The sequence below is a fragment of the Argentina silus genome (genome assembly GCF_951799395.1).
Source record: "Argentina silus genome assembly, chromosome: 8".
NCBI lineage: Eukaryota > Metazoa > Chordata > Actinopteri > Argentiniformes > Argentinidae > Argentina > Argentina silus.
Window position 1 is genome coordinate 14,450,250 of NC_139662.1, and position 23,856 is coordinate 14,474,105.

At 47.4% G+C, this 23,856-nt stretch overlaps 1 protein-coding gene across 1 annotated transcript; it reads right to left on the reverse strand.

Annotated features, from left to right (window-relative positions):
* Positions 1-764: 764 nt before the first annotated feature.
* Positions 765-23,626, reverse strand: vstm2la (V-set and transmembrane domain containing 2 like a; the record flags this gene model as incomplete). The annotated part of the gene is made up of 4 exons (XM_083675773.1): positions 765-1,169; positions 4,077-4,115; positions 5,404-5,573; positions 23,509-23,626. The coding sequence occupies 4 exons, from the start codon at positions 23,624-23,626 to the stop codon at positions 765-767; spliced, it is 732 nt and encodes a 243-aa protein (XP_083531899.1).
* Between the last annotated feature and the right edge of the window lie 230 nt (positions 23,627-23,856).

The window sequence follows — 23,856 nt, forward strand, 5'->3', positions numbered from 1 at the left end:
GAAGTTTTCTGCTTCTGGGTTAACCTTTGTAAAGCAATAGAGAGACAGCTAAAACGCAACTGTTCAGTGAAAATTAACATTGTACATCTTACTTTGTCAAAATAAATCAAATACAACATAAGAATTTATGATTACTGTGTCGGATATCCAAAACCCCAAAATAATTAACAAAGCAACAAGGAAAGTGTTCAGCTTTTTCTTCCTCATGGATGAGTGAAAAACATTCTAAGAAAACATTATGAACATGCATTAACCTTTTCCATTTTATACAGTTATGTACAGTGTTTCGATTAGTATGTAGAACAGGGGAGGCTGGTGAAGGTAGAAATTGGAGGACGGGCTAATTGTAATGCATGGAATGGAACATGTTTGATACCATTCCTCATTCCATTCCATGCATTACAATGTGCCCTTTCTCCAATTTTCTGCCTCCACCAGCCCCCCTGCTGTAGAGGCTTGTGGCAAAGGGAAGATATGGGCTGGGAGTAGAGTTGAGGCCTTTATAATGGGATGAGTTTGGGCAGAGTTAAAGGAGTGGGACTAGGGTTAGGGTTGGAGTCTGGTTTATACAGTTGGACTGAGCTGAGCCAGAGGCATGTGACTGGGAGAGAATCTGAGCACATTTGGTGTGACTGGGCTGGGACATGGGCATAACACTGGGGAGCCATAAAATCGGAGGACAGGTTAGTGGGGTGAAGCTTAGCCCTGATTGGGTAGAATGGATCCAAGGTCATAGGTTAGAGGTCAAAGGTCAAAGGTCATCTCTACAACACACAGCTGTCGGTGCAGTCGGTCGGGCTGTCGTTGTTCTCCGCCAACCTCTTCCTCAGCTCCCTGCCTGGCTCTGCTGTATGGTGGCTGCGCTGGGGGACTGGCGAATGCTTGGCATTGGTGTTGGCGTGCTCCGACTGGTGGCTGTGCCCCCCACCACTGCCCCCCACCCGGGAGGTGTCCTGATGGGGCTGGAAGTTGTTCCCATGGTGGCGTAGCTCCTGGCCGTCTTGGTGGTCGCCTGCTGGCACCACCTGGAGGTAGGCCCTGACCCGGTGGTGGCGGGCGGTGACGTCGCTGAAGTCGATGACACGGCATTCGTACGTCCCCTCGTCAGACGGCTTCACGCTGGAGAGGCGGAGCTTGTGGGAGATGTTGCTCCCGGCGACCTTCACTACCTGTGAAAGAGGTGAACAAGAGGTTGTGTCATAGGTCTATTATCTGTAACAGGTAGGGATGCACCGATAACACTTTTTCATTGCCGATACTGATTCTGATTCCGAACTTTGAGTATCGGCTGATACCAAGTACAAATCCGATAACACCTCTCCAAAACACCTGCCGTGTAAATGTTGCAACAAGCAGTTTTACTGGTGTCCGTCTGAAGCGTGAAGTCATTCCACACGGTTGTTATTGTCACCGTACTCGTGTTAGTCGACCACGCACGTGTTTGCCGACAGTTTTCACGACAGCTTGCGTCATGGCATTGGATCGGTAAATAGCATTCCCTATTTCAGATTCCCGATCCAGCATTTTAGGCCAATCTTGGCCCGATACCGGCGCTCAGTATCAGAATGTGCATCTCTAGGGAACAACATGCTGTTTCTTTGGTCTACCTCCAACCGTCAAGCGATACATTAGAGGCATGACTTCACAGCCCCCATCAACTCCTTCCAAACCTTTTGCTCTCTCTCTCTCTCAATCAACTTGTCCGCCTCTCCATCCACTGATGAGCCCCCCCCTCCTCCTCCTCCTCAGGGTCTGTCTTGTGTTGTTCATTAAGCTTGGAAGAAACAATAAACGTCCTTGTGCATCACACAGCAACACCCCCTCTGTCCCAGCACCGTCTGTATCTGCGCCAGCCTGTCTGCCTGTCTGTCTGGATGGGGCTGGCAGCCCTGTGTGTGTGTGTGTGTGTGTGTGTGTGTGTGTGCGTGTGTGTGTATGTGTGTGTCTATGGTGAGGCTGGCTGGCAGGCTGTCTGTCTGTGTGTCTGTCTGAGGCTGGCAGCAGCCCGAGTCGTAATGAGATGCTGGCTGTGTCGCTGCAGATGCGCCACAGTGCAACACTTACAGAGCAGCTACCCTTCTCCCCCCTCCCTCCTCCCCCCTACTCCCCCTCCTCCCCCATAGGGCCCCGCCAGGAGCAGCACGTCAATAAAGCCGTCTGGCAAGGAAACAGATTGAGCAGGGATGTGAGGAGGCACACACACACACACTCATCAACACGCACACACACTCTCACACACACACACACACACACACACACACACACACACAGTCAGACCAATAATGTGCTAGAGAGAGCCGGTTTCTCATTTTTTGCTGCTGGAGATTCATTTGAAGATCATTCACTCTCCATTGTTTTTCAGAGCACAAAGTGATCACATACTGAGTGGTGTAATTTGCTGTGAGTCACAAGGTTATAAATACAGTTCTCTCCTACACAGGTGAAGGTTGGTCTGTGTGTGTGTGTGTGTGTGTGTGTGTGTGTGTGTGTGTGTGTGTGTCTGGGTCTGACTGGGTCTTTGTTGTCACCTCAGTCTCTTCTATAAGCTCACAGCGAGCATCATTCTACCACATTCAGCCATTGTGAGTCGCATTTTTTGTGACAGCTGAGAGCAATTGATAGACCAGATTTAAGTACATAGGGCATGGTTTAGTATTCACAGGACTAATCATAACAGTTAGAGAGAGAGGGGGGGGGGGAGAGAGAGATACAGAGAGAAAGAGGGGGGGAGAGAGAGAGAGAGAGAGAGGAGAGAGGAAGAGAGAGAGAGTGGCAGACTACCTGACCACCGTGACTGACAAGACACCGAGGAAGACATTAACTACTGTATGTACAGACTCAGTGAGCACAGCTTGGCAGTGGAAACAGGCTGCCCCAGGCAGACTTGGCCGCCCAGGGAAGACAGGCTGTGTTCGCTCTGCCCCCAGAAAGAGGTAGACACAAAGCTACACTTCCTCCTATGCTGCAGAACACACATATACAGACATAAGAGCAACATTATTTCCCCAAATTACACAGCATTACAATGAATTTGACACACAAACAAACAATCCAATTCGTATTGGGGGGGAAAAAAAATAAATCACACTGCTCCAAATTGGCATCCAAATAAGGGGCTTGCTGCCACAACCTTAAGGACAGCCTGCAGAACGACAAGCCGAAACAGAATTAGTAGCCTAACCTCACTAGTAGGAGTTGTTATTGTTACCACCGTTAAAATTGCTTCTGTTATGTTACTGTTATTGTTCATTTTATATCATAAGAGAGGGAGAGAGAGAGAAAAGAGAGAGGGGGGAGAGAGTAAAAGAGAGAGAGAAGTGGGGAGAGAATGAGAAAGAGAGAGGGGGGAGAGAGAGAGGGAGAGAAAGAGGGTGGGGGGAGAGAATGAGAAAGAGAGAGAGAGAGGTGGAGGAGAGGGAGATAGAGTAGAAAGAGAGAGAGAGAGAGAGAGGCAGAGGAGAGAAAGAGAGAGAGAGGCCCTGTCAGTTACCCAGATAGCTCTGCAGGCTCCATACCACAGCTGCTGGGATCATTCCAGCTAGTCAGCAGCAGCCAGACTATGGGGAGATGATCCAGAGAGGGAGGAGGAGAACACAGCGGGAGGCGAGGGTGGACACACACGCACACACACACATCTGCTCACACATACACACACTTACACACACGCACATATGCTCACACATACACTCACCGGACACTTTATTAAGAACACTACACTAATACTGGGTAGGGCCTCCCTTTGCTCTCAAAACAGCCTCAATTCTTCGTGCCATTGATTCTACAAGATATTTGGAAACATTCCTTTGAGACGGTTAGACACTGGCGCCTGCGTTCCGTGGCGATACGTGCGCCTGTGGAGCTGATCGTCTCCTCTCGTCTCTTGATCATCCCTGTTTTGAAATCATCTCTTTTACCATTGACGTCATATCCCAGAGTCTACATTTTTATGAGGCCTCAATTGGGCGCTTGATTTCAGGCAGGACACATGCGAAAGTAGACAGCAAAATAATTCACTTTCAATAGGAAGAGATTTCAATCGATTTCAATGGAACGTGTGAAGGTCGATCGATACTCACACTGATCTTGGTCGCATCCTTTGACATCTCGTCAACCACCTGCAGGAGAGAGAGAGTTTAAACAATGAGACGCACTGAAAAGTTACTTTCTCTGTCAATCTACTGTACATTTTCTCACTGCCGCTCAAAGCTTGATCAAGCACACCTCACGTACTGTACTCCAGGGGAGGCTGGTGGAGGTAGAAATCGGAGGACGGGCTCATTGTAATGCATGGAATGGAATGAAGAATGGTATCAAACACTGTTGTACACTCTTAGAAAGAACATTTCTTCAAAGGGACCTCCCACAGGAACAACCTAAGAACCCTTTTTGGTTCCCTTTCTCTCTGAGAGTCTGTGTATTACTCAGGTTTACTACAGAAGAGAACTGTAGGCCACAGGTAACAAGCAGGGGAGGCTGGAGTGTGTTTGATACCATTCCTCATTCCATTCCATGCATTACAATGAGCCCGTCCTCTGATGTCTACCTCCGCCAGCCTCCCCTGTCTGAGGGGTTAGCCTCCGGGGTCTGTTCTGTTCATGAATAATAAACCTGAGGTGAGCAGAAGTTTCTTTACATTCCTTCCTTTCCAATTAAAACATGTCTGACGGAACAGCAGGGAGTCACGGAAACTTCTGGAAGAATCTGCTTCACCCAGCACAGGTCTATTCCCTCCTGACGGGCTGCTGCATCTGCCTGCTTACCTCTACACACACACACACACACACACACACACACACACACACACACACACACACACATACAGAATGCGCACATGCATGCACACACATACACACACGCGCACACCTATTCAGGTACATATTCTCATACACACACACACACACACATATGCTCACACGCATACATGCACATATTCACGCACATATCCACACACACACACACGTACATACGCTCACACACACACACACACACCAAACTCGCACACATCTCTCTCTCTCTCTCTCTCTCTCTCTCTCTCTCTCTCTCTCTCTCTCTCTCTCTCTCTCTCTCTCTCTCTCTCTCTAGGGAGTCCTCTGCTGCTGTTTCTGCTGCAGTGAGAGTGTATAAATGTGTGGGTGGTTACCTGCTGCTCTCCTCTGGCAGCTGGCCTTCATCAGTTTCTAGGTTTTCTAGGGATTGCTACATTCAAAACCAGAGCAAACTGGTACCTTCTGTGTGTGTGTGTGTATGTATGTGTGCGTGTGTGCGTTTGTGTGTGTATGTGCATATATACGTTCATATGTGTGTATGTGTGTGTGTGTGTGCGCGTGCATTGTGTGTATGTGTGTGTGTGTTTGCGTTTACACTCTGCATCACACACTACTCTCTCTCTCTGAGCAGCCCTACCTGATTGGTCGCCCAGGGCTGCTTCTCCGTCCAATCCCTGTGGTTCCTGATGTACCACCACTGGATCTCCAGCGAATAGGAGGGTGTCCCAGCCCCGCGGAAGGAGCAGGCCATCTCTACGTCCTGACCGCTCTGGGCCGTCATGTCGTGGGGAATCTCCGTGAAGACCGCTGGAGGGGGAGAAGAAGAGTGTGTACTTCAGATGACTTTGAATGAGAACATTGAGAGATGAGCGAAGATCACGTGGGAGGTCGGGCTACACCTGGGGAGGCTGGTGGAGGTAGAAGAATCGGAGTAGTTGCTGTATGGAGAATCAACACTAACAGTCATTTTCAAAACAATTCAAAATAATAGAATCTAGACATTATGTAACAGGCTGTTTAATACTTACCTTCATCTCCTCAGGATTTACCACACCATAAAGAAATATAATATATATTTTTCAATTCTGCGCTGTTTGTCAGGTCCTGAGGCAGTGGACCTTCCATTAGCTGCAGTTCTGCCAGCCTCTACTTTGCCAGCCTCTCTCTCTCTCTCTCTCTCTCTTTCTCTCTCCCTCCCTTCCTCCCCGCCCCTCTCTCTCCCTGCCCCTCTCCCTGCCCCTCTCATTCTCTCTCTTTCTCTCCATCACTCCGCCCTTGTGAAGAAACCCCTTCCCTGACACTTGCTGCCTCGCCGCAGGCCTCAATCATACACTACAGAGGCAGAGGACTCTCTCTCTCCTGCAGAAACATCACCTCCAATACATCCTGTTGTATGCCGTCCTGCACTGGTACTGTAAGTTGAGCTGGGCTGTGTCCAAGACATCTGGTAGTGTGGGTGGAGAGAGAGATGGAGGGAGAAAGGGAGAGGGGGAGAGTGGAGGGGAGGAAAGGAGGGATAGAGAGAGAGAAAGAGGGAGGGAGGAAAGGAGGGAGAGAGAGAGAGAGAGAGAGAGAGAGAGGGAGGGAGGGAGAGAGAGAGAAAGAGGAAGGGAGGGAGAGAGAGAGGGAGGGAGAGAGAGAGAGAGAGGGGGGGGGGGGAAGAGATTGAGGATGTGGGAAGCTCTGCTGGCATCTCTCCATGTACAATACGACACAGATCAGGAATCCCACGCAGCCGTAAACTAACCTCTCTGCTCTCCGCAGCAAGGCAGAGACATCATCTCCTCATCATCCCAGCACATATGCCTACTACAGGGGAGGCTGGTGGAGGCAGAAATCGGAGGACCGACTCATTGTAATGTATGAAAAAGGATTGAGGAATGGTATCAAACACGTGACATTCCATTCCATGCATTATAATGAGCCCGTCCTCCGATTTTTACCTCCACCAGCCTCCACTGGCTTATTAACAGAACCCACAGATCCCAGACCATACGCCTATTAAGCGACCCCTAATCCTCTTAAACGCTCCCTTAAACATACTTTTAATTCCCCACTAATCCTGTCCCCATGACGACAGAGACACAGTGTGAGCAGTTCACACGTTCCCACACAGTGCATCCTGGGAAATCTACTGTGCCACAGGTAGAGAGTGGGTGTCTTTGTTGGGATGGCAACAGAGCCAGTCTGACAAACTACCCCAAAGGCTTTCCACCAGGGGAGGTAGAAATCGGAGGACGGGCTCACTGTAATGCATGAAACGGAATAAGGAATGGTATGAAATACACATGGTTATCAACACACTTCTTTGATACCATTCCTTATTCCATTCCATGCATTACAATGAGCATGTCCTCCAATTTCTACCTCCGCCAGCCTCCCCTGGGACATATGTAGTAGAATGTCCCATGAGACAAACGCTACAAGCCCCCTTATATCCTCCTTGTAAACTGATCAGAATCTCTTTGTGCTCTTTTATTTGAAAGACTCGAAACACACTTGGCATCGAATTGACATTACATTTTTTTTTTTTTTTATTTAACCTTTATTTAACCAGGATAAAAAAACCCATTGAGATAAAATCTCTTTTACAAGGGAGACCTGGCCAAGAATGCAGCAAAGTTACATGTCGATTACATGACAATAATATACAATACAATACATACAATATGATACAATATAATCCACAGTAGAAGCCACTATCCATGTATCAACGGAAAAGGTTGTATATACACAAATACTGTGTAACACATGCAGACAAGTAGGGATCAAGACATGACAAATTGTTATGCATTGTAGCAGGAGCAGTCTGTGGTAAAGACTTCTGTTAGCTTTTGTTTAAAACTGGTTAGGGAGATGAGGGAGTCTAGATTAAGTCTGGCCTGCAGGTCATTCTAAGACCAAGGGCCGTAATAAAATAGACTCCTTTTTCCAGCCTCAGTCCGCACAGGTGCCACCTTTCAGCGTAGCCAATTATTAGATCTAAGATTGTAGGTGTTAGAGCTTATGTATGTGGGTAACCTGCTTAGAATATCCTTATACATTCAAATATACCAGTGCTGCATCCGACGCACAGCAAGTGAAGACCATCCGACCAGATTGTACAATGTGCAGTGATGAATCCTGTAGCCTGAATTTGAAATATATCTCAAAGCAGACTTGGTGGAAAGCCTACAGTCTTATCTTGTCGATAAAATCTAAAGCAGTGATCTCAACTGTCATTAAATGGATAAGCTCTATGATTGTTTTCAGTTTAATGTGAATCACGACACTATGGAACTAATCTATGTGAAAATACTTCATAGATTTCATGGGGAAATTACCGGGGACTCTCTTGACAATGAAAGTCTGTACATTTCTCCTCTCCTCTCATTTAATTTCTCTATAAAATACTTAACGACTACAATAACTTGGAGACAATGCTAACTCCGAGACAAACAGTGTGATCATAAGCACCTTATCTGATCCTCTTAATGAGAGACCTCGGAGGACGTGTAAGTTGGATCTGTACTGCCTGACGTGATCATTATCTACCGAAATAAAACGATTGTGTGATAACGCACTCACTCAGACAATCTACAATCAACACCGCTAAGTCTCGGCACTGACAAAGACAAGATCTATGAAAGCCCAGCCAAAACGGAGAGAGAAAGGGAGAAGAAAGAGAGGAGAAGGATAAAGGGAATTTGTGAGAGATAGAGGAGTGTAGCTGGGGACCGCCTGGGACGTGTGCTGTCATTGTTGTCATCCTTTGAAATGTGGAGCTGGTTCATTACACCGAGATCAAAGCTATGTGGAGGTGGCGTGAATAGTGTTGTCTTAATCTATCTTTACCTCAACCCTCCGTCTGTGAGATGCTGGTAGTGTCAGTGCAAAGGAGGTGGTTCGGTGACTGAACATGGCAGGGGAGGCTGGTGGAGGTAGAAGTCGGAGGATGGGCTCGTTGTAGTGCATGGAATGGAGTGAGGAATGGTATCAAACACATGATCTCAACATGTGTGTTTGATGCCATTCCTCATTCTCTTTCATGCATTACAATGGGCTCGTCCTCTGATTTCTACCTCCACCAGCCTCCCCTGGATTTAAGGAGGTGGTTCGGTGAACCATGCAAACTGTACATGATGAGTAGTGTTTGTTCCCCAATGCCATGGCTTTAGCTCAGGGGGCTACCCGCCTTATGAAGCACAGGAGACAGGGGTTTGAACCAGGGGAGGTGGTAGTGGAGCTGGTGAAATTGGAGAACAGGCTCATTGTAATGCATGGAATGGTATCACACACTGCAGCCCACACTATAGAGAGATAGGTGTGTGTGTGTGTGTGTGTGTGTGTGTCGAGATGTCAATGCGCGTGTGTTTGGGGGTGTATTCCCTCTCCAGACGTTCCTGCTTCAGAAGTCTGTCTGGTGTCTCTCCCTGAGGTGCACGGCTCCTGTCTCCCCTCTGTCTCTCTGCATGTCATCTATTCCCCCGACACCCAATGAGCAGTCTGCTGGAGCTCCACACACACACACACACACACACACACACACACACACACGCACACACGCAGTCTGCTGTAGCTCTCTCAGCTGTCTCATAGGAAACCTGTGATACACACATATACACACACATACACACACGTACACACACACACCGAGTTCCTCTTTTAAACCTCAGACTCAGAGTGAGAAGCATTTTACAAGCCGTTTCCAGGACCTAGATTAAACCTATTACCATTCAGTTTCCAGGGCCTAGATTAAACCCATTACCAGATTCTCTATGTGACAATAGGCTCATACAGAGCAGGGGAGGCTGGGGGAAGCAGAAATCAGAGGACGGGCTTATTGTAAGGCATATAATGGAATGAGGAACGGTTTCATTCCTCTTTCCAGTCCATGCTTCACACCATTCCTCATTCCGGTCCATGCATTATAATGAGCCCGTCCTCCGATTTCTGCCTCCATCAGCCTCCAATGATACAGAGGTAATTACAGCATTACTACACAGGTATGGGAGCAACCTAAAGAGACAAATGGAAAGAGTCTGTGTTAGCAGCTATAGCGAGGAAGCAGGAGGATATTGTGTCTTATCGCACAGCGTGTCGACTGTGTGTGGGCTCTATTGATGTATGAATCATACTGTACACCATCATCTTCCCCCTCATAATGTGTCTGCATCCCGCACACGCACGCACACACACACACACACACACACACACACACACACACACACACACACACACACACACACACACACACACTGTGTCTGTATTATACATTACAGTTCTAATGAAGCTCACATCTCATCTGATCTGGAGGCTGATAGCCAGGGATTGTACATGACACTCAGGAAATAGGGAGTGGGTGCACACAGGGAAGAGCGAGAGAGGGAGAGAATGGAGAGAGGGAAGACAAGAGGTGTGTGGGATGACAAAGAGATCACAGAAAGAGGAAAGAGAAAGAGAAAGAGGGGAGGGGGGGGGGGGGGGTGTAGAGGCACACCGGGGGTGAAGAGGGTGTCAGTGGAGAGGGAGAGAAGAGAAAGAGAGAAGAGAAAAGACTGCTTAAAAGAGAAGCAGAAAGGAAGGGCTTATAAAGGAGGAACTAAGAAGAAACAGAGATAGTGGAGCAGTGACATTTCAAGAAAGAGAGGACATCTTGATAAGATTCATGCACCACCACATCCAGTGGCCTTCCAATACTAGATATCCCCTCTAGAGAACACACACCACACCACACCATACCACAAACTCTACTAAAACCAGTACCCCTTCTATAGAACACACACCACACCATACCACAAACTCTACTAAAGCCAGTACCCCTTCTATAGAACACACACCACACCACAAACTCTACTAAAACCAGTACCCCTTCTATAGAACACACCACACCATACCACAAACTCTACTAAAACCAGTACCCCTTCTATAGAACCCACCACACCACAAACTCTACTAAAGCCAGTACCCCTTCTATAGAACACACACCACACCACAAACTACTAAAATCAGTACCCCTTCTATAGAACACACACCACACCACACCACAAACTCTACTAAAACCCGTACCCCTTCTATAGAACACACACCACACCACACCACAAACTACTAAAACCAGTACCCCTTCTATAGAACACACACCACACCACACCACAAACTCTACTAAAACCCGTACCCCTTCTATAGAACACACACCACACCACACCACAAACTACTAAAACCAGTACCCCTTCTATAGAACACACACCACACCACAAACTCTACTAAAACCCGTACCCCTTCTATAGAACACACACCAAACCAGTAGGCCTACAATGCTACACATCTTACTAGTAACAAGAAAACAGGGGAGGCTGCTCCACTGCTTAGTAGTAACAAGAAATATTTGTGCAGATCATCTCTACACTCTTAACAAAAACCACGCTCAACCCCATGGAGACCTGTGAAGATGAGAGGAGGGATGGCGGCTAGACAGAGGCTGGCCTCTCCTCTCTAGATGGAGGCTGGCCTCTCCTCTCTAGATGGAGGCTGGCCTCTCCTCTCTAGATGAAGGCTGGCCTCTCCTCTCTAGATGGAGGCTGGCCTGTAATGGATTCATTAACCTCTGTTGTGCCCCTGCAGACTGCAGACAGACAAAGCCTCATCTCAGAGGCCTCTCTCTTCCTCTCTTTCCGAGAGCTCTCCCTCCCTCTCCCTCTCCCACACTCCCTTATGTCTCTTCAAAGAACCCTCTAAGAACCCTCTCACTCATCTCAAAACCCCCTCTCTCTACCTCCCCCTCTCCTTCCTCTCTCTCTCTCTCTGATCACAGACATCACAGACACTTATCACAGACAGGCCAGCTAGCGCCACTCCAGAGGAATAATTACCAAGGCTCACTTAACAAGGCTCACTTAACCATCACTCTGTCAATAGCAGTATTCATGTTTCAAAGACACCTGAAAGCTGAGTGAAGACACAGCAAAACATCCGTTGACTATCCAGGCGGTCATCTCTGGGTCAGAGCGTGCTGGGTGATGATATGGCCCACTCAGAAACAACTATACAGGGAAAATGTCTTCCGATTTCTACCTCCACCAGGCTCCTCTGTTGTACAGTACAGGGTAAGAAATATGGAAACAATTGAAACCAGAGTAACTAGATTAACCCTTTTCTAGCATATTGAAAGAGATTGAAAATGTAAACTTTTGGGGGAAAAGAGCTGTTCAACTTTATAAAACAGAAACACTACACGGTCTGTCTATTCTCATAACTAAAGCTGAAGTCAATGTCGATCCTAAAAATAACTCCACAATGAGAAAGATGTGTACTGTGTTTCTACAGGCTCCTATAAAACAGGTGTCTGTGTCAGGGCCAATTACTATAACCAGCATGAAGCTCTAACTGCTTATTAAAACAATGATGGATGGCTGATGGGGGTTCCAAGTACAAATGCCAAGTCTATAAGCTGGTAAAAATACAATACATCTGTTTATCACAATCAGGAATGGCCTGAATGGTGTGTTTGATACCATTCCTCATTCAGTTCCATGCATTACAATGAGCCTGTACTCCGATTTATGCCTCCACCAGCGGCAACTGTGTTCTTGTTAAGTTGAGACCATAAAAAATACACTGAAACTCTATGCACACGCACACACACACACACACACACACACACACACACACACTGAGCCTCATCACGCTGTGCCACATTAAAATAAGCAACATCCAATAGTTTGAAACATGCACAGCCTATGGGGCCGTTTACATTCATTAACGTACAGTACAGTATGCAGCGTGTGTTTCGATGGTCCCTACGGTTCTGCCGTCTGCTGTGTAACATCCGTCATGGCAGATAGCAATTAAACAGCCTCCCCACAACAATCCATGGATTTGGAGGCAAATCTCTCAGTTCGGATCAATAATCACATCAGAACTGCAGAGAGCAGCACCCCAGAGGCTCCTTCTGGAGTAAACAAGCATTCAAAATGTATACAAGGAAAAACATCCATCCAATACACACCAGCCCCACAGGGTAGAAATCAACTGACTTCCTTGTACGAACCCTGAGATTTTTAATCCATCAGGTCTCCTTAATTCGACCTGGTAATGTTGACAGAACATATTAATTCTGACAGCAATAACCTGGGATGTGAAAGTTGCAGGAAAGATCAGTAGAGGGAGTATAAAAAAGAGAGAAAAATATAGACAACAAAGAAAGAGATTATCTCCTCCTCCTCCTGTTTAAATCTCCTCTCTGCCAGCCTTCTCTCTGGGTGCTCTGCAGCAGTAGAGGAGATATACACACACTACGCTCTAAAATGTAGGAGAGATATCAGGAGATATATCAGGAGATATCATGAGAGATTTCAGGAGATATCAGAGAGATATATCAGGAGATATCAGAGAGATATATCAGGAGATATTAGGAGAGATAGGAGATATCATGAGAGATTTCAGGAGATTTCAGGAGAGATAGGAGATATTAGGAGAGATAGGAGATATCATGATAGATTTCAGGAGATTTCAAGAGATATCAGGAGATATCAGAGCCCTCCAATCCTCCAGCCTCAGCAGCAGTGGAGGAAACTGGTCACAGCTGCAATGCCAGTCCCATTCCCCCAGGCCCAGCTCCAGCTTCAATACACCCAGCCCCATCTCTACGTACATCTAGCCCCAGTATCAAGCTCCAGCCCAGCCTACACATCGGCCCTAGCCACAACCCCAAATCTAGCCCCAGTTTTAGCTCCAGCCCAAGTTCCAGCCCCACCCAAAGCCCACCCCAGCCCTCATCTCCATTCCCAGCCTGGGCCTCAGATAAAGCTACAGCCCTAGCCACATCGCTAGCGAGGAGACACACGAACACACAGAACTAACGCACACACAGACACACACACACACACACTGTGAAAAAAGGAACTGAAAGTGTGGCTGCCTGGCAGTGCTGAAGCACACCTCCACCTCAATCTACCTCCTGCTCATCAGACATTCCCAAGTAGCTTCTCATGGGACAACCTGACACGGAGAATAAGAGGTAAACTGGGCTGTTTTGGGGAACATGCAGTCGGGGGGATTCAACACAACAGGCCTCCTCTCCTTTTCTTCCCTCGCTCCATGCGTGTTGACTTTGATGAATGATGCTGCTTACCCGCCCGTGTTCAGGGCTCATCTGGAATGAACGTAGTCAGACGGGGAGCAAGCTCGCCCACTGTGGGTAGAGAGGGAGGGAGGAAGAGGGGGAGGGAGAGATGGAGGGTGGGAGGGAGGAAGGGAGAGTTGATATGCTGGTGTAGACAAAGAGAGGCTTGTTGTGACATTCTAGTTTTATCTGAGAAATAAGCAAAAAGTAGTCGAAAGTGAGAGTTATCCACTTCAACCATCTATCCACTTCAAATTACCATACCTCACACGCAGGATAAATTTAAGTATAAGGATAAAAAGACAAAGGCAAAGACAGAACTGAGAGCAGTCCCACTTGAAAAACATTTCAGATAAAACACCCCCTGAGAATTCTTCGACAGGCTAACTGTCATTGTTTGCGTCCAAAAACGCTGCCCTACTCTAAGAGTCCGCCTCACCGGCTGTCTCATCAGTGACGCCTCTGACAGCAGGGCTGAAGGGAAGTGAACAGCCATGACGTTGACGTGGCGTATTAAAAAGAATAATATCGATGAAACGTGTCACATCTAATAGGCCGCGACACGTCAACTGTCTGCGGAACGATCCCGAGACACCCCCAAGGAGGAGTGGCATATTCAACACAAGCCCGGGCTCATCTTTTAAGCCGCTAATCAAAAGTGACACTTTGATTTGAACGTCCTGATGAAATTGGAATTCATTTGCAGCCAAATGTTGGATGAGCATCTCTGGCAGCATGTATTCTGTCTGTCTCTCCCTAAGCCGTTGTCTTCCGATGCTAACACGGGCCTGGCTAACAGACATGATGGCACATGCTATCACAGCACAGCAGGGTGCTAACAGGTGTTCGCTACTAGCTACCAACACATGAGTACACCACAGTAGAGGCTGGTGGAGGTAGAAATCAGAGGACGGGCTCATTGTAATGCATGGAAAGGAATGAGGAATGGTGTCAAACACGTATGGAACGGTGGAGGAATGGTGTCAAACACATTCCATGATACCATTCCTCATTCCATTCCATGCATTGCAATAGCCCGTCCTCCGATTTCTACCTCCACCAGCCTCCCCTGCCACTGCAACAACACTATAATCTGAATAAATGTGAATGTGGTAAACGCTGTAATGCCTTGTGTCACTGCACCACCGCACGGTATTTACTGTATCATTTGTTGTAGTTTGTTTCCTGCATTTGTTTTAATTTGTCATATCCTACTATGCTACTGTATGAGTTATGTACATGTGTATTCAGCTTTGTTTATGCATTTAGTTATGTCTTGTTAGGGTCTGCAGATGTAAATTAGCTTTGTATAGCTCACTATGGTGCAAACATCATATATCACTGTCTGAAATTTATGTTTTTAATTGCACATGGTCCTATAAATAAACTACTTTCACTTACTTTCACTGTACCAGGCAAACCTATGGTACAGAAATTCCCACATTCACTCACACACACACACACACACACACACACACACACACCTCCAACCCCTCTCCTCTATGCTCCACTTCATCCATCTGAGATCATCATCGGAGGTCAGGGTGTTCTCCAGGCTGACAGGCTGTGGATGAGGGTGAACTTTCCCTTTGACACCCTGACACACGGACACAGCAGCACAGCTTTGCACCTGTCAGAGCTCCCGGCCGGCTTGGAGCAGGTGTCCAGGATGGTTAAGGCAGACACAGAGCTTCTGTTTCAATAGCCACACTCTCGTACACCCACCCGCGGAGGCTGGCAGAGGTAGACATTGGAGGACGTCGGCTCATTGTAATGCATGGAATGGAATGAGGAATGGTCTTTAACATCATTTCATCAAGATGAGGTTTTATTACCAAATGTTTATTACAAATTACATTTGACATAAATCAACACAAACAGAACTGACAGACGATCATGTGAGCCTGAAAGGAATCTACTTTGTGCATCATGTCAATGAAAAAAAACCCCCATTAAGAGTCACCCGTTCACTCAGGGGCGGCTGGTGGAGGCAGAAATCATAAGAAATTTAAATTGCAATGAGCCCGTCTCCAGATTTCTACTTCCACCAGCCTCCCCTGTTAGAAATACTATAGCAGGTCAAAGTTACATACTACACATACAAGACATACATAGTACATAGCTTGATGTCTTAACGGTGTGATATGCTTTAACGGTGTGATATGTTTAAAATGACTAACCCATCACCAGAGCAGCATGACAACTGCAGACCATTACCCTCAAGGCAACGTGTTGCATTGTTGTGTGTGATAACAAGCTCTAACGACTGTATCATTAACAACAGCTGGATGCAATATGTTCCAACGAACATGTCATTAAAACAGCATCCTTGGCTAAAACACTCCTCTAATAACAGCACAGTGTGTATGGTGTGTGTGTGCTAACAAGGTCTGATGCGCCACATCATTAACAGTGTTTGTAGGATATACAGTTTAGTCAACACATCGTTTCAATGTAATCCGTATTCAAGCAAACCTCTATAATAGCGGTGGTAACGAGAGAGAGAGAGAGAGAGGAGGTGGGAGAGAGGGGGAGAAGGATAGGGGGAGAAAGAGAGAGAGAGGGAGTGGGAGAGAGATACGGAGGGAGGGAGAGAGAGAGAGACCCTAATGAGAGGATATCTAGGGCCGACTGAAGCATTCAACTGCAGGAGGTGTGTGTGTGCAGTCAAGCGATACAAAACCAAAAGAAAAATGTCATTCACCATCCTGCCCTTTTACATGACGTCTGTGTGTGTGTGTGTGTGTGTGTGTGTGTGCGTGTGTGTGTCCTGTCCGCTAGCCAGCACAGCAGCACTTTTGAAATACCATGTCTGACCTCAAAAGATGTTTGAAGGCAATTAAAGGGAGGCAGGGGAGGCTGGCGGAGGTAGAAATCGGGAGGACGGGCTCATTGCAATGCATGGAACAGAATAAGTAATGGTATCAAATACGTGGAGGGAGGAGTGTGTCTGTATAAAAGACTAGAGATCTGTATCACTGCCAGCTGCTAGAAAACCATTGTTCTGATACAAATGATGCTATGAATAACATAGCAGCAACACAGGGAGGCTGATGTATGAATTCAATGTATTTCGAATGCTGGTTTGTCACATTGCCTTTTCTACTAAATGACCTGCAATTTATCTCAACCTTTCTGCCATTAACTATTCTGACATACAGTAGGCATAAATAAATGATTTCATTTCGATTTCATATGAAAATGAATAATTGAACAGATACACACACACACACACACACACACACACACACACACACACACACACACACACACACCAACCCCCTCCCCCCCAACACACACACACTCCCCCTCCTCAACCCCCCCCCCCCCCCTCCTCTCCTCTCCTCTCGATGACTGAGCAGTGCTGCTGTGTGTCTCTCCCAGATCTCTCTCCTCCCACTGAGCACAGCATCTCCACCGAGCAGGGAGCTACAGAGACTGTTCCTAAAAAAAGCACCTCCACTGAGCAGGGAGCTACAGAGACTGTTCCTAAAAAAAGCACCTCCACCGAGCAGGGAGCTACAGAGACTGTTCATAGAACAGCACCTCCATGACACCAGCAGTAACAGCGTGATTAGAGCCGGTCACTGCAGAGGGAGGCTGTCAGGCAGAACGGACAGCCCTGTTGAAGGAGAGATAGCCGGGGGCTCGCCGGCTAATTAGACACAGGGCTGTGATGTGCCGGGTGTCAACACGGTGGCCTGTTTCTGCTGCTTTTTTAGATGATATTATTCTTCACAGTATGAAACTGAGCAATACTGAATCAAATTCATCAGGGATCTGGGCCCACATACACATTGTAATGTTGATTTGCTGGTTCTTTACAACAGGTTGATCAGAACAAGAATTGTGATTGGCTGAGAGGCGTTCGAAGCCGTTCCCTGATAGGGTAACAGCTATGACACGTTTTACTTGTTTACCATTTTACTTGTTTAAGTCAATGTGTCAAGTTCACAAAAATCATCAAAGGAATCTACCTTAGTGTCAAAAAGATAATTACATGACTAAGAAAGCAGGTTTGTTGTTCTTGAACGAGTGAATGTTGTCTACTGATAACGAAAGAGAGATTGTGTGTGATTGGGCTCACCAACGATCTGACACTGATTTCACAGATGACAGTGATGTCACAGAATGTTAGTCACTGTGAGTGGGCACAGCCAGGCAGTTGCCATGGCGAAACAACCCACTCAGTGTGGAGCGCATCTCCCTCCATCCATCCTTCTCCCTCTCACCTTCTGTGCACTGACGACAGCCAACCTGAGACTGACAGGAAGGAAGTTGCTTCCCAAGTTAGATTTCCCCATTCCCCATGTCGAGATTATTGTGCTTTTATTTATGTTATGTGTTTTGTTAATGTGTTTTGGTTTTTATATGATGTATAGTGTGTTGAGACCTTGGCGAAAATGCACTAATAAACTTGAAAACTTGACACTAGATTGTATAAGCCATAAAATCCCGTAAAACGCTCTGAAACGCACAGAATCGACCCTTTTTTTAGATACTTGTGTACAAGTTAAAAACAAGAAACAAAACATAAGTGTGCCTTATCTCTGGAAACACAGAGGCAATTGTTCTGCAGAAATAATCTCAAGCTGCTGCAGTCTTGGCTGGAGGCACTGGTGGTGTTGAGGGAGGAGCGATTTGAAGACGCAAATCTCTGGTCTTACAGTACAGAGAATCAACACAATTCCCCCCCCTCCTCCTCCTCCTACTCTTCTTCTTCTTCTTCTTCTCCTCCTCCTCCTCCTCCTCTCCTGAGTGACTGCCAACAGATAGTCCTGCCCAGTCTTCCCCAGGAGGTCTCTGATACAGTAATGTGTATAATAGAAGATAAGCACTCTCACATTAGACACTTGGGTACTGTGCTGGTGTGTGTGTGTGTGTGTGTGTGTGTGTGTGTGTGTGTGTGTGTGTGTGTGTGTGTGTGTGCGTTTGCATGTGTGCCTGCGTGCGTGCGTGTGTGAATGTGAGTGAGTGAGTGCATACGTGCGTGGGTGTGTGTCTAATTCAAGATAAGCATGGCCACTCTTTTGCAACCAGATCCCAAAAGTATCTGTCTGTTCTGATTACGGCTGAGGAGAGATGCTGTCTTCTGGCCAGAGACTTCAAAAGGGGGATGCGGAGAGTAAAGATCTGTTCACTCAGAGCTGAGGCGCTTAGGCTACACTAGAGACCTGAATACACACACACACATACACACACAAACTAGAGCTTTCAGAGCTGAGAGAAAACACACTGCATGACTGCTGGCTAACCCTACAGTTTATGATGTGCTCCTTTTGAAGTGAGCTTTGGAGAGAGAGGGAAAGGAGGACAAAGGGAGAGACACAGAGAGATGGTGAGAGGGGGAAAGGAGAGGGAGAGAACGAGAGAGATAGGCTATATCAGGACACCTGAAACAGAGCTTCCTACGCTTTCAGTGAAGATGCTGTCTACCTTGGAGTATTTGGGTAAGATGGATTTCCTTTAGAAAGGTAGTTCTAAAAAAACATCCCTACCAGAGGAGTCTGGTGGAGGCAGAAATCGGAGGACGGGCTTATTGTAATGCATGGAATGGAATGAGGACTGGTATGAAACACACATGCTTGATACCATTCCTCATTCCATTAAATGCATTACAATGAGCCCGTCTTCCGATTTCTACCTCCACCAGCCTCCCTACATAGGGAATATAATGCATGCAACGTAAGACTAGCTAAAGCTGATCAAATGACTGGACCCGGACTACATCCTAGCCTAGCAAACTTCTCTCCAGGGTAGACTGGACCGAGCCTGTGCCAGTAACCTCAGGGGTAACATGCCCAGCTTGTGCTAATGTTGTGGCTTAGCGGTAACACACCCAACATTAAGCACACATGCCATTATCCCTGGGTTCAATACCAAGTTCCTGCAGTCTGCCCTGTCTTCCCTATCGTCTGGCTCCCTGTCTCAATCATTTAGAAATTAAATAATAATAATAATAATAATAATAAAAGACTAGTCTAGTTAGCCTCTTCTCGGGCGACACACCCTGCCTAGCTATCCACTTCTCGGGCGACACACCCAGCCTAGCTAGCCTCTTCTCAGGCTACACGCTTAGGTTACAACCCCAATCCCAGTTCCACCAGAGGGGCATCTGTCCCTACGTCCCCTCGCTGACTTAGAGAGTCGCTGGCAGGGCTGCCAAGGCCAGACTAGACAGCTGAGAGCCAGCGAGCGCCCAAGCTGCCAGCCTGTTCTTCACAGCGTGAGCCCGGGCTTAATGAATAGTCAACACAAACTGCTGGGGCTGCGGCTGGAGTTAGGAGGCCACGGCACACAGGCACACGGGCAGGGAGAGGACAGGAGGGCAGGAGGGCAGGGGGAAGACATGAGGACAGGAGGGCAGGGGGAAGACATGAGGACAGGAGGGCAGGGGGAAGACATGAGGAGAGGAGGGCAGGGGGAAGACATGAGGACAGGGGGAAGACATGAGGACAGGAGGAAGACATGAGGACAGGAGGGCAGGAGGAAGACATGAGGACAGGGGGAAGACATGAGGACAGGGGGAAGGCGTGAGGACAGGAGGGCAGGGGGAAGACATGAGGACAGGAGGAAGACATGAGGACAGGAGGGCAGGGGGAAGACATGAGGACATGAGGACAGGGGGAAGACATGAGGACAGGGGGAAGGCGTGAGGACAGGAGGGCAGGGGGAAGACATGAGGACAGGGGGAAGACATGAGGAGGAGGGCAGGGAGAAGACATGAGGAGAGGAGGGCAGGGAGAAGACAGAGAGGAGAGTAGAGAGCAAAGAGCAGGAGAGGACAGAAGGGCACCGGCACGGGCAGAGAGAGGGCAAAAGGGCAGGAGGGCATACGGGTAGAGAGCAGAGACAGTGCAGGAGGTGACAATCGATGGCTGTTCCTGTTAAACAGGAAATGTGAGACATTATTACCTTAATGTCATTTCATTTATTTAATTAGACAGTTAAAACCTAATAACGGTTGATATAATACTTTCCTTTTCTACGGGCAGGCTCTCGGCGTCTCATTGCCGTTTCAGTTTCAGGTTGCTATAGCTGCTCCTTAGCACTTAATTGATTGATTAATTTCATTGATTGGCTGGATAATCCCCCGGACGGATATTCCTGGCTCAAATGAGACGTTAATTGAAAAGCAACAAGCAAATCAGTGGGCAAAGCAGACTGCAGTATTCTGCAGAAAATCTTTTAATGAATTACAAACGGCTTGTTCAAACTTCTTTCATTATTTGGATTGTCTTTTCCATACCACTTTGTCCACTCCTTGTCTACACATCCTAATGTGTCTGGTCCTCACCCACAGTTTAACACTCACACTCACACACACACACACACACACACACACACACACACACTCTCAGTAATTGGCAGTAATTCCACCCCATGGACATGCTTTGCAGAATGTTCACAGAGCCCTGAGAAAACTGGCCAGTCATTCTCATACTCCGTACTCCATTCCCCCTCTTTCTCCCTCTCTCTCCCTCTCCCTCTCCCCCTCGCCCTGATAGCTGGTAATGAGGGTCACACACTTTCCTATACTGTAAGGTAATGTTAAATATTGGAGGAAGACGTTTGTGTTGTGACTCCCTCTAGCCTTGGCGAGGCAGTTCTCTGCTCTGTCTCAGATTACAGGTTAATGTGTCATCAGAGAGATCTCACTGCTAAGACACACTGCATCATAACGCTCTACACTACACACAGACGCACGCACGCACGCACGCACACACTGCATCTTACACCTCTCCACTGCACAACCCAACATAACATTCTGTATCACACATGGGAGGCTGGTGGAGGTAGAATTACAATGAGCCCGTCCTCTGATTTCAACCTCCACCAGCCTCCCCTGTGTGATCATACACTCTCAACACTACCAACACCATGCATTTACAGTACAGATGGATCAAACATTACATCACACAGACACTCTATACTTGGACAACACGCATTACACATTAATGTCCTATAGTTATACCAGCAAGAGTTGTGTTCTAGTGGTGTTGGCAGAGGAAGAGAGGGAGGAGGAGACAAGGAGAGAGAGGAAGAGAAGGAGGAGGAAACTGAGGAAGAGAGGAGAGGAAGGACGAGACAGAGGAATACAGGGAGGAGACGGAGTAGACGGAGGAAGAGAGGGAGGAGAGGAGGAGACAGAGGAAGAGAGGGAAGAGATGGAGTAGATGGAGGAAGAGAGGGAGGAGAGGGAGGAGACGGCAGAAGAGAGGAGAGGGAGGAAGAAAGGATCACTCTGTTCCAGATGGGGCATCAGTCTTTTCCTCAAGGGCATGGAAGCACTTAGCCTCTGTGGCAGCCGAGCAATCATCCTCTCTCTAGTCCATTTGTTTGTCTGTCTACACCTCCATGCCAACGATACTGCCAGTCCACACATACACACCCTCCATGCCAACTATACTGCCAGGCCACACACACACACACACACACACACCCTCTATGCCAACCATACAGCCAGTCTACCCCCCCCCCCACCACCATGCCAGTCTACCTACATCCGTCATTCCAACCCAGTGCCAGTCAACCCCCCCACCCCCCCTCCATGCCAACCCAGTGCCAGTCAACCCCCCCACCCTCCCACCCACCAACCCCCTCCATTCCAACCCAGTGCCAGTCAACCCCCACCCACCCCCTCCATGCCAACCCAGTGCCCACACATCTGACAGCCTGGCATCTCTGTGATCTCCACACCAAGTGGTGATGGAGTCAGACAACACATGATGCTGGGCTGCATGATGCAACTAAATGTAAAATAACGGCTGGAAGGAGAGGGAAGGAACCAGGCTCAGGCTGAAGCGAGCAGGGACCAGGAAGCCAGTGTTGGTGCATCAGAGAGGCTGGGTTAGGGCTAGTGTAAGGGCAAGGGCTAGGGCCAGGGTTAGGGTTAGGGTTAGGGCTAGTGTAAGGGCAAGGGCTAGGGCTAGGGTTAGGGCTGGGGATGAGTCTCCAGCAGTGATGTTTTAACCCCTCAGTAAACCCTCAGTTTAGCCAATATCAACAGCAGTGCAGATGAGAAAAGTACAGGAATACTTTTGAGAAGTAGTTGACATAAATATATTCTCGGTATTATTCACATTGAAATATGCACAAGTAAATAGTAGTCACTTGATGATGATGACCATTGCAGTTTGAATAAATAGGCCAATTTCTGGATAAAGCAATTGTCTTAAATGTTCATGAAATTCTTGACTACACTAGATTGCATGTGGAAATGTAGAGTTGGTGCATTAATTTGAGGTAAATCTATAAACGCAATTCTGTCAATATAACAAAATGATTCACTATTGTCCTGAAATGACACATGATTGTGAATATGCAAATACAGTACTGTATCAAACAAAGATTTGTTGCATAGTTAGGCCAAATCAAATTTAAAATGTCGTTATTTATCAAAGATATCAAAATGCCAATAGAACAATTCATAAAGCCCTCGATCTCACGCAGGTGCTACCTTTCTAAGAAAAACACCTTCGCATCAGTTGTCAGTAAATACAAAGGTCTCCACCCAGCATCTCCCTCCCGTATGCCCGCAACATACGTTGTTTGATTGCTTTCTGTCAAATTCTTCCCTTTCCGCATTTCGCTTACTCGTATTCTCAGTACTGAACCGTAGAATCAAGGGTAGAGACCTACCGTTCCCGGTGATGTGGTTCTCTACCTCCGCGTGTCCACCTTGTCTGGTCGAAGCACTAAGTTGGATGTAGAGTCCCATATAATGTAAAGTCCCAAATATCACCCCGAACGCTCCCATCTCTGCTCTGAGATTCCAGTATTTTCTTGCCTCTGTCTCTCTCACATTAGGTGTTGTGAGTTTTAGAAAATAGAATCCAGGTGACGTGTTTGTAGGCTATATAGACCCCGGTTTGAAACAAACGCGCAGGTCGCGGATGTGATTGAAGTGGTGAGATGGTGCAGCAGCCTCCCGCCAGTGCAAGACTGCAAGTCGCTGATAACTCGGGTACAGCTCGGTCGGCTCTGGAT